Source organism: Pleurodeles waltl, chromosome 4_1 (assembly GCF_031143425.1).
Source record: "Pleurodeles waltl isolate 20211129_DDA chromosome 4_1, aPleWal1.hap1.20221129, whole genome shotgun sequence".
NCBI classification, from domain to species: Eukaryota; Metazoa; Chordata; class Amphibia; order Caudata; family Salamandridae; genus Pleurodeles; species Pleurodeles waltl.
Window position 1 is genome coordinate 573,335,266 of NC_090442.1, and position 19,692 is coordinate 573,354,957.

The 19,692-nt window shown below is 45.5% G+C and overlaps 1 protein-coding gene across 2 annotated transcripts in view; it reads left to right on the top strand.

The window, feature by feature from the left end:
• DOCK4 (dedicator of cytokinesis 4) overlaps positions 1 to 19,692 on the top strand; it is a 1,300,588-nt gene that overhangs the window by 1,105,294 nt on the left and 175,602 nt on the right. For both annotated transcript variants that reach the window (XM_069228963.1, XM_069228964.1), the window contains one exon: positions 5,110 to 5,170. In XM_069228963.1, coding sequence (XP_069085064.1) covers positions 5,110 to 5,170 — 61 coding nt within the window. The remainder of the gene's footprint in view (positions 1 to 5,109; positions 5,171 to 19,692) is intronic.

The following is a 19,692-nucleotide window of genomic DNA, read 5'->3' on the forward strand; positions in this document are numbered from 1 at the left end:
AGTGTTGGACTTGCAGGACGCTTATTTCCACATCCCCATCCTGCTTGCCCACAGATGTTACCTACGATTCGTGGTAGGTCACGAGCACTTTCAGTTTACTGTGCTCCCCGTCGGCCTTACCAGCGCCCCTCGGGTGTTCACAAAAGTGATGGCGGTGGTTGCAGCTCATCTGCGCAGGTTAGGGGTCTCAGTCTCCCCTACCTCGACGACTGGCTGTTGAAGGCAGACTCGCCCCAGACAGTTGTGTCCCATCTTCAGACTATGGTGAACCTCCTGCACATGCTGGGGTTCACTATAAACGTGCCGAAGTCACACCTGACTCCCTCTCAAACGCTCCCTTTCATCGGAGCAGTTCTGGACACAGTGCAGTTTCTGGCTTATCCTCCCAAAAAGCGAGTCCAAGACATTCAGGCTATGATTCAAATTTTTCGGTCTCGGTCTTGGGTTTCGGTGAGACTGACTCTGAGGCTGCTGGGCCTCATGGCCTCCTGCATCTTGCTAGTGACACATGCCAGATGGCATATGCGGGCACTGCAGTGGGACCTGAAGTTCCAATGGGCTCAGCATGAGGGGAATCTCTCCGACATGGTCCAGATCTCGGAGGGGACTGCGAAAGACATGCAGTGGAGGCTTTCGAATCCGAATTGGGTCCACGGCAGATCCCTCTCCCTTCACCAACCAGATCTCTCTATACTAACAGATGTGTCACTTCTGGGTTGGGGCGGCCACATGGGAGAGGTGGAGATCAGAGGCCTCTGGTCTCCGGCAGAATTGGGACTCCATATAAATCTGCTGGAGCTCCAGGTGATCAGGCTTGCGTTGAAAGCATTACTTCCCTCTTTGAAAGGGAAAGTGGTGCAGGGATTCACGGCCAATAGTACCGCCATGTGGTAGTCCAACAAACAGGGTGGAGTAGGGTTCTGGACCCTTTGTCAGGAGACACTGCACCTCTGGACATGGCTGGAACATCAGGGCATTACCCTGATGGTTCAACATCTGGCGTGTTCCCTCAGCGCCAGAGCAGACAAACTCAGCCGTCGACGCACAGTCGATCACAAATGGCGTCTCCACCCGGAGGTGACACAAGGTCTTTTTCAGCAGTGGGGAGAGCCTTGGTTAGATGTGTTCACCTCCGCAGAGAACCCGCAATGTCAGCTGTTTTGCGCGTGGGAGTTTCCAAGGCGGCACTTACTCCGAGTCGCTTTTCGTCTCAAGGTGAATTCAGGCCTCCTTTACGCCTTCCCGCCTATCCCTCTTCTTCTCAGAGTTCTCAAGAAAATCAAGGATGACCAGGCCCAAGTCATCTTGGTGGCTCTGGACTGGGCTCGAAGAGTGTGGTATCCAGAGCTATTGGGCATGTCCATCTATCCTCCACTCAGACTGCCTCTTTGGGCGGATCTTCTGTCACAGCTACAGGGGACGGTTCTGCACCCGAACCTGTCCAACCTCCGCCTTCATGCGTGGTGATTGAGCGGCAACAGTTGACGGCTTTTGCCCTTCCACTCGAAGTCTGCAATGTTATCTTGGCAGCCAGGCGTCCATCACCTAAAACTGTAAATGCCAGCTGTTGAAATAAATTTGTGGCATGGTGTACCAACAAATCTGTTGATCCCCTTTCTGCCCCTCTGTCAGAGGTTCTTCTGTTCATTCTTTCTTTAGCCCAGCAGAGCTCTGCTTTGGACACCCTTAAGGGTATTTATCTGCCATTTCTGCCTTTCTTAGGCTACCTGATCAGCCTTCTCTCTTCAAATCTCCTATTGTGAGTAGGTTCTTAAAAGGGCTCACCCACTTACTTCCTCCCGCTCCATTTATCATGCCTCAGTGGGACATTAATCTTGTACTATTTATTTGAGGTGTACCCCCTTTGAGCCAATGCGTAATTGTCCCTTGTGGCTCCTCACATTCAAAACTGTCTTTCTGGTCGCCATCACCTCTGCTCGCAGAGTGAGTGAGTGAGCTTCAAGCCCTTTCCTCAAAACCTCCATACTTGTCTTTACATCCTGACAAAGTAGTGTTACGCACTAGAGCTTCCTTCCTTCCTAAGGTGGTTACACCATTTCATGTAGGCCAGTCTATCACTTTGCCCACCTTCTATGCACCCCCACATTCTTCCCATGAGGAGGAGAGACTCCACTGTCTGGACCCAAAAAGAGCGTTGGCATTCTACCTTATTCGTACTAAAGATTTCCGGGTGGACGATCAACTCTTCGTTGGCTATGTGGGTGCAAAAAAAGGGAAGGCAGTGCAAAAGCGTACAATCTCTCTATGGGTGCTTCTTTGCATCAAAATGTGCTATGCTTTGGCAAAGAAGCAACCTCCTGAAGGCTTGCGGGCTCATTCCACCAGAGGAACTGCTGCTTTCACTGCGTTAGCAGGCGGAGTTCCTGTCCTGGATATCTGTCAGGCAGCTACGTGGGCATCCCTGCACAAGTTTACAGAGCATTACTGCCTTGATAGTCAGGTCCGTCGAGACGGCTACTTTGGTGTTCGGTCCTGCAGGACTTTCTAGTATGATCTTGGTTCGCAGCCCACCACTGAGGATGGCATTGCTTGGGTATCTATTCTAAGGTAAGGAATCTGCAACTAGAAGTCTCTATCAGATGTACAAGTTACTTACCTTTGGTAATGAAATATCTGGTAGAGACATATTCTAGTTGCAGATTCCTTACCGCCCACCCATCCTCCCCACTTGCGAACTGATTTCTAGGGACAGGGATTCCCCCTTTCAGGTCTTTAACTCTGGCGCACCAATCTGAGTGTTTTTAGCGGCTCTGCGCTCTGGCATGGAAAGTCATTAAAAGAAACTGACGTCACTGCGCGAGGGTAGTGTCTGTGTACTACTCCCGACGTCACCACGATGTCGACCAACGCCTCCTACCGACGTGGGAGGGTATTGCTCGAAGAAAAATCTCCGGATCCAGTCTGACGCCTGGGGAAAATTCTAAGGGAAGTAATCTGAAACTAGAATATGTCTCTACCAGATATTTCATTACCGAAGGTAAGCAACTTGTACATTAGAGCCAAAGCACTGGGACACGTAGAGCAAGGAAAAAGAAGACAGAGGGAACAGGTGTGGCTGCCGCCGCTCAGCCTTTGCTCTTGCAAAAGGCCTGATTGATGGAAGGGTGCATTGTTGAGAGTGGAGACTGACATTGCCATATGAACTACCAGTTAAGCGTTGACATCAAAGTGCAGTGAGCACCAAAAGCAGGCAGGATGGTGGGAGAGAGGCTTCAGTACTGGAGGTCCCATGCCACCCTCAATTTAGGTACTAGTAGGCCCTCACCAACGTGCATCACAAGTCTAGTACTGGACTGCCTACTACCTGTGGGAATTGGCTGTGGCCATCAGCCCCCACTAGGTAGGCTTTCAGGTCAATGTCTCTCTCAGGCACTGTTGAACTTTTGTTCAGAGAAACTGGCAGGCTGAGATGTACTTGCTTCACTTGGTGTTGCAACAGACTGTGAACTTGCTATCATCTACCAAGCATGGCCCGGCCCATCCTGACCTGAATGGTTTTGAGTGTTTAAAGGTGATGGTGGAACTGGACGGTGTGAGCTTCCCTCATAGTAGTTGAACACACAACTCCACCATGTAATGGTGGACCGTGCACAAGTGTATAGCTTCTTGTCTAATGATGTGATTTCTATGCCTTCTGCTGGGTAGGGACAAAAAGGATAAGTTGATAGACCCAATTAGGCTTCTGAGTGTCCCACTCTTAGCAGGACTTCTGCCTGCTGGATCCCCTGAAGAGTTGTATGTGAAGGGGGAGCACAAACTAAATATTGGGCACTGCTACCTTCCAGGTGAAAAACAAAATGTGTATGAGCGTTGCGTACCTTACTTCTAGTGACCTAGAAAACAAACGGAATGTCAGGGCTGAGGCAGGAGCTTAAAAAATGATGACTGCATAAGGGACATTAAGAATTTTCAACAGAATATGTACCTTTGAAGATGATTCAGAAAGTTGATTGGCGGGGTTTGGCTTACTGGCAAGTGTGCACCTGACACATTACTTGCAGCTCATATTAACTACCTCGTAATACCTACTGTTAGGGTAATTATCACTTAGGCATAGAACAAAATGTTACATCCTTCAGGTATGCAGTCATTAAAAGAATATATCAACTTGAGTCAAATGACGTAAATTACTATTTCTCATCTGCAGATTCCTGGCCTTTCCATGCTGCCTTCTGTGGTAACCTGCGTGTCTTGTCTAGTGGTTTAACTTGTGTTCTATCTAGTTGTTTAGCACATCGTTATCGAAAGAAACTGTCTAGCACTACTATGTTATTTCATGCCCATGGTTTATTCTCTTCTTGGACGACAGAGTTAGTTTTTAGTTATTAATAAAAGATTATTTAGGCAAGAAATCAACGCCTCTGCACCACACCGTAGTGGGTTCTGCTGGGTTTGTGCTTATTTGTTATTGGGTAAGTGTCACCAGGTAGAATGTGTCCTGGCTGCTCCTTAGATGGTGCTGGTTAGGTGGAAGTCATGCCACAGGTGGACGGCTTCCAGAACGTGTTCCTAGGAGTGGTCTGTTTAGCACTTAGTCAGCATCGGAGTACAATGCATATGAATAGTCTGATTTGTTACCACATCATCCATCACCTGTATATATCAGAAGGTAAACATACAGAAAAAGCGTGTCTTTTCAAATACCATCCAGCCATCGATCTATCAGTAGCCCGTGTTGCACTGACGATTGAGAGACCGTAGTTTTGAAAATGATGTTATTTTGTAGTTTGACTTCAATATTGGATGATGCGATGTTTCCTGTAAAGGGGTAAAGCTAGTGTCTTGTGTTCCTCAATTGGGTAGCATTTGTTTTAAACACACCGCTATCAATCCTATTTTTTAGTCATACTTTTATTCTTCTTGTAATGATTGCAAATGTTCTGTACCTATTTTGGCCTGGTAAAAGGAATTTGCATCGTGAAAGAGCAATCTAACACATTCTTGTTTTACTAACAAAAAAAAATAATGTTCAATATATCTACATGCCGGGCTGCAAATAGCTTGATTTTATGTATTCCTAGTCTGTCCAATTGTTTCTAAAGTGCAGCGTCAAGTAGGTTCGCTTAAACGTTTTCTTTTTCTTTTTAGGGACTGTATGAAGGTTGGAGAAGTGGATGGTAAAAAGATTGGCTGCACCGTTAGCCTTCTGGTTTGTAGTCTCTTTCTTTTTCTCCTTTCGCATTGGTCATTTTATAATTGAAATCAATTAGAACAGAATACATTTTTGCCTGAATATATAGTTTGGTTTATTTGGTATAGACTTTTATAATAAATCCTGGGGTAGGAGTTTAGTAGCCATATGAAAAATTAAGATTATAGACAATTAAAATGAAGTGGACAATAGTGTGATTGGAGAGTTTCTGAACCAGCAGATTGGAGCAAAAGTGGGTGCTAAGTGGGAGAGGCTCCCACAGCCTCGTATCTTGAACGCTGCAGTGGGGTTTCAAGAATGTGTGTGTGGGTGAGCGTAGTGGTCTATCCATAAGATAGGCAGTGATTTCCTACTCTTAATGAGTTATGGTCGGTAGAGATGGGCACATAAAGTCAGGCATAGAATGTTGATTGTGCTGGTGACCATACAAGGGGAGTAAAATTCATCATATGAGAATACACCGAACTGTCCATCAGAATCTAACTTCAAACTTGTTGCTTTTAGAATATTTTAAGGTACCAGAGAGCATCTGGAGATATTTTTTTCTGCAGTGCTGCCCATGACAGTAGTTGGCACTGTATGGCACCTTGGTGACTTGTACCAGTCTGGAAGCACCATCTTTGCACGCTGACCACAGTTGCTTTCTTCCTGCACCCTTCAGCTCAGATCTAGAGCTCTGCTCTCAACTTTGTTAGTTTTTGGACTACTCAAAAATGATCATAGTCAGTCTGCCAGAGAAGATGTTTCCCCTGACAGGATTCAAGCTGTGCCACAATTGCAGGAAGCGGATGCCGGTGACTGACCTGCACGACTTATGTCTAGCGTACTTGGGCTCCAGTCAAAACTCACAGTAATGCAATAAGTGCATCCTTACACAGAGAAAGGTGGTCAGCGAGTAGGTACAAACCTCTTTGTTACTGAGCATAAGAGGTCATGTTCAAAATGGAAGTCCTGCTCGTGCTTCAAGTCATGGGGCCATTTTTGGTGATGAGGTTTGTCCCAAGCAAAGTACCATTCTCACTTGAAATCTTCCAATTAGTCAAAGTAAAAAATGTGGCATAAGTCCAAGAAAGCCAAATGGAACTCGACCCCATCCTCGCTCAGTCTCACAAGAAGTCACAAAGCTGATACTTTATGGGTCCATTTTTTTGTGACTCTGAGCCAGTCCTTCATTTTGGTCCTGGCATGCCATGAATTTCCTAGGCTTTCGCTGACCCTGCAGAAAATAGCTGTCTTCAAGGAGGATTCTCTGAAATGCATTTAAGCCCTATAAAGCTGCAGAGCCTCTAGTTGGACTTTTGCTGGTCAGGCCTGTACCCCACACTTATTGTCACTTTGAGTCCTGTCTCTGGTTTGTAACAAAGCTGGTTCAGACTTCCACTCCAACGCAGGGTCCAAATCAGTTCCTTCTATACTGGCACTGATGCCAAATCTAATGGCATCAGTATTCGATCGAGGTGTGGCACTTGCTCTTTCTCTGATCTGATGTCAGCCCACATCACGCTATGAATTAACTATGGTACAGCTATTGTTTATTAAGTCAGACCTTTAGTCTCACCCTCTCCTTTAACCCCAGTGTTAGAGGCTAGAAGACCTATTCAGTTTCAGCTCTGATGAGATCCAAGGCATACCTAATGCCATGTCACTGATGAGGATGGAAAATGGCCAACCTTCTTTTTTCGCATTATACAGTTGAAGGTCTATAATTTGATTTGTAAAATGTTTGAGGCCTGGACCCTTAACCAAAAGGAGACCACGACTCACCACCTGGTCCACCAATGGAAGAAAGTGCCTCTTTTGTGGTAGGAACAGAAGTGCTCGATGTCCATTGCCTAATCTGGAAACGAAAGCCGTTTTGTTTTTTACTGAAATTCTTCAAGTCCAACTTCATCTGAGCCTCCATTACCATTTAACAACCTCATGGGCTACTCTGTCTAAGTCGTATTCAGCCCCTCCTGCCAGCCAACCTGTGGCCACACAGCACATACCAGCCCCTGGCAACTCTGACTTTATGACAGGATCAAAGGTATTTGCTCCACAGTCCACAGCTATGGAATTTCACTAGCAATATATTAAGATTGGAGGCTATTCCAGAGGGCTAGCTTAATAGCAGTGTCAACCTTCCCTGCCAGTGCAATTGCAAACTCAGCACTTTCAAAGCAGATTGGTGTCCCACTGGTTCGTCCCCACCGCTTATTTCTCCCACACCAGAGAGATTTTCATTGGCCCACAACTCTATCTTGATGCAAGAAGTCAATCCCCTGCTGGCCAAAGGTACCATAGATTGGGTGCTGGAATCGTAGAAGGGTAAATGGTGCTATTTGTGCTACTTCCTTCTGTCAAAGAAAGTTGGAGACTCCAGGCGTATAATTAACTTCTGGCCATTGAATCATTTTTTAAAGAAGGAATGCTCCCTCTGGCTCAGATCATCTCTGACCTGGGTCAAGGGAAGTGGATGGTGTCTCTGGACTTGTAGGACATATATTTTCATATACCCACTATGCAGTCCCACGGACACCACCTGCTTATCACAGTGGGGCTGGAACACTTACAATTTCTTGTGCTGCTAATTGGCCTTACTTTGGTCTTTTGGGTATTCACAGAAGTGATGGCGGTAGTCGCATCTCATCTTTGAAGGTCGGGGGGATACATGTATTCCAGTACCTCAATGAATGGCTGCTCAAGACGGGCTTGCCACAGTCGGTCACTGACTACCTCTGGACGATGGCCAGACTTTTAATCTTTTTGGGGTTTTCCATCTGTAAGCCAAAGTCCTACTTGAGCCTTGTGCAGAGGATTCCCTTCATATGGATGATACAGGACATGGTAGCTTTCAAGACCGTTCCACCATTGCAGCAAGTCTAGGACATTTACACTATAGTTCTGATATTTTATACTCTATTCTGGGTCTTGGTGAGGGGTTTGAAGCCTCCTTGGGTCCTGGCCTCGTGCATCCCCCTTGTCCTGAACATTAGATAGCACATGTGAACCCTGCAGTGCAACCTAGGGTTTCAATGGGCCCAGAACCAGGGTTGCCTTTCTGACCCCTCTCAGAAGACCTTGTGCGGTGGCAGATAAACACAAATCTGACAATCTCCCCTCCCCACCCGCACGTCACAGTTGTAACAAATGCTTCATTACTGTGTAGGGGAGACCATCTTGGGGAGGAGGAGTTAAGGAACCTTTGGGCTCCTGTAGAGAGCTAGCTCCACATCAGCCTTTTGGAACTTCAGGGGATTCACCTGGCCCAGAAACCCTTCCTGCCATCATGGGAAGGCTCGTACAAATTCTAATGGACAACAGAACCGCCATGTGATACTGCAACAAGCAAAGCAAGGTGAGGTCCTGGATCATGTGCCAGAAGGCTTTACATCCATGGAAGTGGCTGGACCAACAGAAGATCTTTTTCAGTAGCCCTGAACGCCAGAGCTGATGAGCTAAGCACACATCAGATGGTGGAACACCAGTGGCATCTCCCTCCCAAGTTGACACTGGCTATTTTTGATCAGTTTGGCATTCACATTTGAGAACACACAGTTCAAAGCTTCTGCTCACTGAAGTTTACTCCAGGGAGGTCATGCCAAGATGCATTCCTTCTGTGATAGGACACAGGTCTCCTGTACGGGTTCCTGCAAGTAACTCTCCTGACTCAAGTTCTGAGGACAAACTGGGCCCATCTCCGCTTAGTAGTCATTAACTGTTCAATTGTTTTTCCAGGTCTGTACCTTTTCTCTGGCTATATTTTGATTCGTTTTTTCCATCTGTTTTCCTTCAGTGTCTCACAAGCTCCCGGATGTCCCGCTGGGTTGTGGTTTATGGTATATAAATTTGCATTAGTTCTTTCAGAAAAGTGTAGTACCCAGAGCTACTGCTCCAAGGTATTTACCCTACACTCCTGCTAACCTTTATGGAGGACTGCCTCTCTCAGCAGTAGCGGGAAGGTCTTGCACTCAAACCTCCACAACCAGAATCTCAAAGCATGTAAATTGAATGGCATCAAGTGAATTCTTTTGATTTGCTGTCTAAAGTGGTGAATGTGATTATTGCATCAAGATACCCATCCACAAAATCCATCCACCCCAGGGGACCTGGAAAATGTTTGTGGTCTACTGTCCAATATCTCATTTGTCTCGAGGCCAAACTTTCAGACTTGTTGTTTGTTTTGTTGGTAACCCAGCATGGCCTTTCAGTGAGCACTGTAAACGGTACATATCACCCCCTTTAACGTTTTCATGTTTGCCTGATCATCAAACTCTCTTTAAATCATCGGTTGTGATGAGTTTCATGAAGGACCTGATGCATATGTTACCTCTAAAACCATTTGTAAGTCTACAGTGGGACCTAAATCTAGACTGAACGTCTCTCATGTCATTTGAGATCATGCACAGTTGCTTGATACAGCTTCTGACAATCAAGACAGTCATTCGTATCACCACCACTTTTGCGCACCACATGAGTGAACTGCATGCACTCTCTTGGGAGCCTTACTGTGCTACTTTCTTCACTGACAAATTGGTGCTGAGGACTCTGTCTGCCTTCATGTTGAAGGTGGTATCTTTATTCCATGTCATTAAGTCAGTTACCTTGCTGACAGTTTCCACTCCCCCACGACCTCTAAAGAGAATAGGCTCCATTGCCTTGGCTCCAAGAGAATTTTGAATTTCTATATTGACTAACCAGGAGATCGTGATGTTGCTGATCTTTGTGGGATGCACTGGGTCCAAGAAAGACATAATAGTGGAAAGAAATACTCCGTCAAAAGTAGATAGTCATCTACATTAGAATCTGCCATGTGCTGCCTAAGAAATAACCCCCAGGAGAATTGTGGGCTCACTCCGTCTGTGATAGGGCCGCTAGGAGTGTGCTGGTTCTGGACGCCTTCCAGAATTTAACATACACATGTTTACAAAACACTGCTGCCTTAACATTCTGGTCTGACAGGAGGACCTGTGAGCCCTTTTGGTCCTTCAAGACTTCCGAATCTGAGTCCACTCCTCAAACCCTCCACCTTTGAGAGGTACTACTCCGGTGACTCTTCTAAAGATGAAGAATCTGCAGTTAGAAGTATTCCTTGAAAAGAACAAGTTATTTACCTTCAATTATGTCTTTCTGGTGGATACTTCATCTTACTACAGATTACTCACTGCTCCTCCACCTCCTGTTTCTGTGAAGTGGGCTCCCGTAAATCTTAATAATTTCCCAAGTTACACTCTCAACTGCAATTTGTTCAAAGTGCTCCGCATCCATGGATGAAAGGAGAAAGATTAAAAAACGTATATCAGGATGCCAGGGTGGCTCTTCTATGTGGCTCTGCTTCGCTACTTCTGGGGTGGTGAAAATCATGGCTGAACTATATGGTGCCACCTAGCAGCATGTGAGGAGCCCTGGCTGAAATAAATCTCCTGATCCTTTCTGGTGCCTGAGATTATTCTAAAGGTGTGGAATCAGGCCGTCGAATAGAGTATCCACTACAAAGAGTGTTTATGAAGGTAAGTAACTTGTGTGTCTGGCCACAGGTTTATTATTGAGCATTCAAAGGTATGCTTACTTTTACTACATCATTGCTTTGTTCTTTTTATAGATGTTTGCTAGCTGATTGCTGATGTACAGCTATTTCAGCAATTCTGAAAGTTTATCCCTTTGCTTCTAATAGGATTATTTTCATGAATCGTCCCTCGCTGTTTTTAAGTTCACAGGAAGCTCAAGCTCGTCCACAGACCATTGCGGCTTCTGAGACTGTATCCCATAATGTTCTTATCATAGCAAACTACCACCAAAAAGCTTCATCAACTATTAGTGGCAAATTTTAGGATTCTACACATAGGCATTAAAACTGTCATTCTAGTATTATATTTTATCTTTTAGATTACTTTTCAAGACATTCCTGCTACTAATAATTTTCTGACGTTCTCATTTGAACCCTAAATCAACTATTGTATTTCTGAAATGTGCCATCGGACCAACGGAAGAGTATTTTTGGATTTTACCATGTTGATTACTTTTTTTGGAAGTTAGCATAGGTGTCCAAGTGCGTGTTGTAGAAATGTATTTGATTTTAGCTATTGGAGGGTTGGGATGAGCTAGCGAAATTCAAAAGGAGGCAGACTAGAATAAGACTTCAGAAGGTAATATAAAAAAGAATTATCACGACCCTGACAAACGGTCTTGGACCTTGAATGTAGGTCTCTGAGCCTACGACTTAAAAAAAAAAAAAACCTCCTTCCTCCCTTTACATTGCCAAATGAACTTCTATCTCCTTGAGGGGTAAACAGTATCCAAAAATGTCAGAAGATACCATTGGATGTTCCATATGCAGTGGCATCTGCCGTTAGATCATTAGATAATGCTACAACATTATTAGTACATTTATTTGAAAAATAAAGTTTTGGTAAACAGGATGCACACAAGGATGCAGCCCCATGGGGACAGTTCATTAGATCAAAAATTACCTTAGCGCATGTTTTAAAAGGTTTTATTCCAGAAGAAAAGTATATGTTTCAGCAGTCCTAATCCCAGGGCATTAATGTTGTTGAGCCTGAAGTTCACAGCTATGTGTCCAGCAAGGGAGGTCCAGCTCTGTGAGCAACAAAAGGCAAGACATACCGGTATATATTGACTATTGATCTCACTTAAGGAACTCGAATGAGGTTGAAAACAAAACTTTAACTTTCCTTTAAAGATTAAAGCGCATTTGGTTACCAGAAAAGTATTACGTGTTGTTTTGCTTTACTAATGACCAAGCTGAAACACTCATGCACTGACAAAAATCTCTGGAATGTGCATCTTAGTCCAAAGAAGACAGTTATTATTTCACTACGCAAGATTCCTAAAAGTAGATTAGCATGCTGTAAACACACGTTCAAAAATGGTCAGAGCAATGAAATGAAAGAATATACAAATGATTCTCCACTGCAATATACACAGCAAATATATGTATCTAGATTATAATGCAAAGCAAATAATGATTTAAAAAAATATGCATCACCATAAGAAAAGGGCATCACTGTTTCCTCAGATTGCCAGATCCCAGAATCGATCAAGGAGAGAGAGATCAATTATCCTCATGTGAAGGATGGCACACTCCAGTGTCCTGCACATGCCTGAGATCTGCAAACACTCTCTGTCTCCGGTCCATCTGGCCTCAGCCTGTTATACTTTGAATAAACAAGAAAGGAAAAGTCTAGAACTTCTCTCTCCCTGCAGAAATTTATTTATTAAAAAAATGCTGATTCCTTTAGGCCTGCTTTGAAAATAGCATGTTGGGACGTGGCCACAATCCCAAGGTACCAATTCAAAATTCTGAGTACATTCTTAGCAGCCTACACCCTTGGTGGGGAAAAAACACAAAGAATAAAATCATGTGCACATTGTACAATTTGGAAAACTTCTTGCAGCTTTTAACGTAGCAGTGTCTAATGTTAAGATAAAGTCAACAGGCAAAATGAAGCTGGTGGTCACTAATGTGACAGTGTAGTGCTAGGCTAAGTGCAACGTGGAGTCAGTGGTCAAAATTCACATATCATTATAGGTATATATAAAAAATAGGGTAACACAATTTTAAAATGGCATCTATGTCCAAGAGGACACTCTTGCAGTGTTTACTTCATTGGATCTTATTGCCATCACATGTCTTTTTAAAACCAAAGATCTACAAACGTCTTTGGTGTATAACTGAGTGGTTACAAGTGAAACAGCTCCACATGGCTTTGATGCAAATATATGCTCACTTTTAAACTTTCTAGAAAGAGACAGCTACTATGTGCTGCATGGAGTACAGCTGTGTATTGTGTTTCAGGCAGAAAACAGAGGATATAATACATCAGATAACGTGACAAGTGTATGAGATTGTTACACCAGAATATTCTCTAATATGGTAGTAATGACCCAATAATTGGAAAAAGCCCAGAGGTAAATCTCCTGTTTCTCAAGGGATGGGGTACTGAGGATGGAAATATGGTTTTACTTAATCTGACTAGGCTCTTTCCCCGACAATCAATATTAATAGTGACCAGGGAGAAATTTGATGATGAGTATAGGTTTCAGTTGTTTGATAAGTAACCATGTGCACGGCTGTCAGGGCAGCAGTTTGCACGCTGTACAGAAGTGGTACTTTTATCTACAGAATAGAATTGAGAAATATTGATGGTTAATAGAATAAAATCAGACTGTTCATCCAGCATGGGCTTCATTCTCCGCATTACAATTCTTTCATTAAAGAAAATCAGGAATCTGGCCTATGTTGTATAATGCAAAGATGCAAATTGGGCTGCTAAAGAAGTTCACATTTCTGAAGAAGATTCTTAGTTTACATTGCCTATTTTATTCTACTGCTCTGGTAGCATTCTTCCTCTTCAATAAAGGCTTCTTGTAGATGGTTGTCTCCGCTTGTGAAGCCATACTTTTAATAGGCAGTTTTCTGCCTTTGTGATTTCAACTTTTTCATACCATTAAGAGCTCCAAGTGCTTGATTGCACCATGGTGCAGTGTAATACTTGGACACTGTATTTGATTTTTGCACTTGTTGATTTTTCTGTATTCTCCGATTTTTAGTTTAAACCTGAGAGCCGATTTGAGGAAAATGAAGATGGGAAGATCCGTTTTGTTTTATTTCTCTGTACTTTTGTTAATTAATCTTTCTTCCTTATTAGTTTTCAGTGCACAGTAAACTATTGTGATTTGTGTTTGTTCTTATCCCTGTTCATTTACTAAAAAATCTTCTACAGTAAAACCAATCAGTTCCTAAAGAATATAGTTTACTCTAGTGGGGCCAACGTCTAACTTCTGCAGCATTGTGCCTGTGTGAGCAGACAAGACATAATGAAAGCCACAGTATTGATACTGCATTAAATACCATTCATCCGAACAGGGCATAACAATGGTATACTGTTCATCACTTTGACACTAGTGAAACCTGTTATATTTATGAGCTATTCGTGCTTCCTCTAGTAACTGATTCCCACATTGGTCCTTGGTTTTAGGTTTCTTGAGTCGCTTGGTCCATATGAATAACGTTTCCAGAAGTCTGGAAGTGGAGTTGTCGTGGATTTGATTCACTAGATTACTAATTTATAGAAATGGGGATAAGTGTAACACACTGGAACATTAGTAATAGGTTTGATTGTTAATCCGCACTGCTGCCCCCCTCCCCAAACTCAGAGTCCTGAAAGTGGTTATTTATTGCTTTCCAGTATGCAACAAAACAGGAGAACATTCAGAAACTAGTGAGAATAAGAAGGATTAATTTTACTCAATAATTATTTTTTTCACTAATTATTGGAGCTGAAAAATGCCACTTTGATGGGCCGACACACCTTTTTTGATGCCATACCCTTTTCAGTAGGTTTGCTCAGGCCTGAATGACCATTGAGTACTACACTGACAAACACCATTTTGTGCTGCATACTGCTACTAGATCACCAACTCTGTGCCCAGAAGAACTTATCATTCTTTGTGCAACAACTTTGTAAATACCACCTGTAAGAAATTGGGTTACTGTTTGAGGGGGTGAAACCCTTCTCATGTAGCAACCACAGTTATTCTCAGGGGGAAGTCACAAGCAAAACCTAAACTAACATGTGCTTAACGCTCGGGTAGCTTGGCAAAGAGCAGTTAGGCTTAACTCAATGAGTGTGTAAAGTATATGTGCAGGACTTGCAACAGTACCACAGTGAAAACAAACCACAACAGGAGCCCACTACAATATCAGAAAAATAGAGTTATTTTTATAAACTAAACAAGACCAAAATTACTAAAATGCAATTAGTAGAACCGGACATATTGAATTTTGAAATATTTGGGGAAAATATTGCTGAAAGGCATAAAGTGGCAACTGTGGGTATCTGGTTGTGCTGTACCGGGTCAAAGTCACAAGTTCAGGCTGACTGCGATGGGGCCCAGGCCATTTACAGGGACCCAGTTGGGACCGCAGACCAGAGTACCTTAAATCCTGGTTTGTGCAGTGTTGCATGGATCTGCGTCAATGATGTGTCTGTTCCGAGATGCAGCAAGGTTGTGGTACGAGATCCTGTTGTGCCGACATCAAGAGTTCTGGAGATGAGGCCTGTGATGCTAAGTTGGGGATGCTTCGCTCAGTCAGAGCGATGCGTTGGTTCCAAGGAGCTGCGATGTGGAGTCCCCAAGTTGTTGTCAAGGCTTCAGTCAACAAGAGATGCGATAGCCTGCACCAAGGATGCATTGCGCAGTGGCGGTGCTAGAGGCGATGCCGGTGGCTGCAATGGAGTCTTTGCGTGGGTCCATTCCACGCAGCAGTGGAGATGCGTCGGTTCTGCCCAGGGTTGCGCCTTTCAGCACAGGATATGCTCAAATTCTGCTGGATCCACAGAGTCTGGTAAAGCATCTTAAGCACATTCTGGGACTGGAGAGGCACCATATGGCAGGGCAGACTCAAAGATGTCAGAGTCCAGCTGCATATGCAAGATTGTTGGGAGTCTGTAATGTCCGTGAGGCTTCAGATCAGGAGGCCAGCCAACTAGCCCTTAGAGACACCCTGGGTTCAAGAGATGCAGGTCCAGTCCTTCTCATCCAGGCAAGAGTGCAGCAGGTATCAGGTCAGCACAACAAGGCAGGAATCCATCAGCACAGCAGTCTTTCTTCCTGGCAGAGCATACGCAGGTCCAAAAGTGTACTGAAGAGTTGGTGTCTAAAGTCCAGTATGTATTCCCACCTGTGCCTTTGAAGTCGGGGAGAAGCGACTAGAGGTTTCCCTTTGAAGTACCCAGGCATCCTGCCTTCCCTGCCTGGCTCCACACTAACTATAAGGGGTAGGCAACCCTTTGTCTGGAGGCAGGACCAGTTCCATTCAGGTGTGAGGCTGTGCCCAGCTCTCCCTTCCTACCAGTGATGGTCTACCCAGGCACACCTAACCTTCCTTTTGTGTTTGTAGGAGGCTGGCTCAGTATATGGTAAACACCTATGGTGTGGCACCCTATACTGAGTCCAGGCAACCCTTAGTGATAGTGAATAGATGCCAGAGAGCAAAAACTCTAGAGGAAGCTGAGGTGAGCAGCTGAAGCTTATCCAGGAGGAATGTAAAGCACTTACAGTACCACAGTGGTCAGACACTAACTCATTCACAAGAAAGAACCACACAAGTGTTGCAAAAATAAAGGCTACCTTATTGCAGCACTACTACTAAAACTAGCATTTGTATATCTCCCTTCGGAGATATCTACACACAATATGTACACAAAATAGCCATCAGAAATAGCATAAAAATACAGAGGAGCCTTTGGGAGGGCCAAACCATATACTAAAAAAACTGGAATGTGAGAAAGGGAACCATACCATGGTAAGTGTGGCAGTTGGCTAGGGGCTGGGGAAGATAGAAACACCAGAGTTAAGTACTGTAAGTGTCCCCGGCAACCAGGTGCAAGGTAGTTACCGACCCAGTTGTCCATAGGCAAACACAGTGAGTTGTGGTTGGCGCTTGCGGGATTCAGGACCTTCCCAGTTGACCCCGAGGAAACCAGCAGACAATAGGAAGATTGGAGAGGCCCCCCTCCAGGATATCCAGAAGGCGGAGTACCTACACCCAAGGACCCGGATGCAGAGGGGAGAACAGAGCTCTCTCTGAGGTCAGTGGATGCCTCGGATTGTTCAGCTTCTGTCACAACCTGTGGACAAGGCTGGTGGAACCCGCAGACAGATTCTGGATGTGGAGGGCCTGCAAAGGAAGGGGACAGAGTCCAGCACCCTTGGAGGTACCCAGGTGCTGCATGTGGCAATGCCCACCCTCCTGAAGGTGAAGTTCCTGCAAGTCGGTGGAAGAAGAAGTCCAGCTGCAGGGTCCAGGAGCTGCACAAAATCCCAGGAGTCACCTATGAGCTGTCCCATGACGGTCGCCGGATTGCAAGAAGGTCAGTGACCAGCCAGGTCACCAACAAGCACTGGCAAATGCAAGCAGGAGCTGCAGAAGGATTTGCAAAGTTTTGGGGACCAGCAACATCTGGGAGACTCTACCCTTGAGGGGGAGTAAGGGCTGTCCCTCAGCATGCAGGAAGGCCAGTGGAAGTTGATGGAGCCCAGACAAGTGACCCACAGGCGAAGGACACAGGGAGTCACAAGGAGTCCTTACCAGCACAACAAAACAGAAGTCCCACGTCACAGGAGAGGGGCTGATCTCCGAGTTGCTGAGTGCTGGAGGCCGGAGCTTCTTGGTTCCTGAAAATCTCCTGGAGTCAACAAGCCTTGGCAAGTGCAACAGTTGTGGTGCACCTGCGTTCCAGTCCAGTGGCAGGAGTAGGGGCCCAGAGTCTCCCAAGTTGGTTAGAAGACAAGCAGGACCCAGAGGAGGCCACAGACTCTCCACCTGTGAAACAGGATCTTCAGATGTCCTTGGGACAGCAGACCCCACAAATTGGTCGACGTTGTCTTGAGGTGCCTGAGGATGCAGGGGAGTGACTCCTTCAAGCCAAGGGAGATTCCTTTGTGCTTCCAGGTGCAAACAGAGTCCTTGTGGCCTTGGAGGATACACAGCCTCGGATGTTGCAGAATTCTTGCAGGATCCATAGAAACAATGTTGCAATGGGGGCCTTCCCACTAGAAGCAGATTTGTTTGGTTCCAAAGCAAACCAGTAGTGGTTCCAGAGGCCAGGAGCAGAAGATATCTTATGGAGAGTTCCTTGGAGAGCCTTGCTTGACAAACCTGAGGACCCACCCAGGGGGGTATCCCTTAAGTAACAATAAAGGGGATTGGTCACTCTCTGAAGTGACCCGCCTATCAGAGGGGGTGTGGCACGTCATTTACCTGGCCTAACCAGTCAAATGCTCCCAGGGACCTCTGGCCATCCTGTTTTCAAGATGGCAGAATCGAGTGGCCACCTGGCAGAGCTCTGTGCACCTCTCTAGTGGAGGAGCTGGACAAGGGGTGGTCACTCCCCAGTTCTTGGTGTAGTTTCGCGCCAGAGCTGGAACCTGGGGTTACTAAACTGGTGCAAACCAGATTATGCAAGGAGGGCACCAAAAGTGCCATTGAAGGCAGTTTGGTGGTGCTCAGAGGCACCCCACCCCAGCCCTTAGACACCTAATACACAGGGGGAGGTGGTCACACCTCTCCCTTGCAGGAAATCCTTTGTTCTGCCTCTCCGGCCTGAGCCTGGCTCACCCGCAGGAGGCCAGAACAGTGTCTGGGATCAGCAGCAACATGGGCTGGCAACTAGAGCCCATAAGGCTGCACAGGCAGGACTGAGGGATCCCCTAGGGAGCCCCCAGAGTATATGGTATAATGCAACTAGCACTGGAATCGGTGGAGTTGCATTAGTCCAACATGTTTGATACCAAACATGCCTAGGTTCGGAGAAGCCATTATGTAGTTGGACCAAGCGTGTTGACCAATGTCCACTACATACCTAAAGATGGCTTCCCCATACTTACAGAGCCTAAGAATTGGCCTGGGGTCTGGAGGGGCACCCTGCTCGTGCAGGGGTACCCTCACACTTAGAGACATGCACCTTGGCCTGAAGGGCCTACCAGAAGGGTGACTTATAATGTATAAGTGCAATGACCAGGTTTGGTGGCAAAAGGGTGCATGCACCACTTCACCCAGGCTCCAATGGCAGGCCTGCAGACACAGTTTGCATGGGCTCCCATGGGTGACACACTACGTGCTGCAGCCCATGGGGGACCCCTCCCTGGTGTACCAATGCCCTGGGTACCTAAGTACCATATACTAGGGGCTTATATGAGTGCACCTGTTTGCCGGATAGATGGGTATTTATTCTAAGGTAAGAAATCTGTAACTAGAAGTCTTTATCTGACGAACAAGTTATTTACCTTTGGTAATGCATTGTCTGGTGGAGACATTCTAGTTGCATATTCCTTACCAACCCACTCATCCTCCCCGCTCTGCGAGCTGCTTTCTAGTGACAGGGACTTCCTTTTCAGGGCCCTAGTTCTGATGCACTATTAGGCCGTGTTCTTCATGGCTCCGTGCTTCTGGTGTGGAAAGTTGTGACAAGAAACTGACGTCAGCACTCTGGGGTGGCACCTACATAGGTCCTGCGATGTCATATCCAGGGCGCACAGCGCCTATGACGAATGCAGAGCCGAGCAATGCCACCTAATGGCAGGGATACAGCTCCAGAAAATTCTCTGGATCCACACTGACTCCTGGGGGAAATTCTAAGGTAAGTTATCTGCAACTAGAATATGTCTCTACCAGATAATGAATTCGACAGACTGAAAATGTAATAAGGTAATCAGAATGTTATCCTATGGATGAGATAGGCCTTGAGTACTGAATTTGAGGGTTTTTCACAACAAGGACATGTAAACCTTAAAGTACATGTACTGTTTTTTACATTTATTGCACCATGCCCTCCGGGCCTTCCCTAGGGGTGACATTTGTCCAAAAAAGGAAGGTTTAGGCCTGGCAAAAGGTTTATTTTTCCAGGCCGACATGGCAATTTAACACTACGGATGGGCTCTGGAATGGAAGGCCTAAGGCATGGTTAAAGTGCTACTTAAGTAGGTGGCACAATAAGTGCTGCAGGCCCACTAGT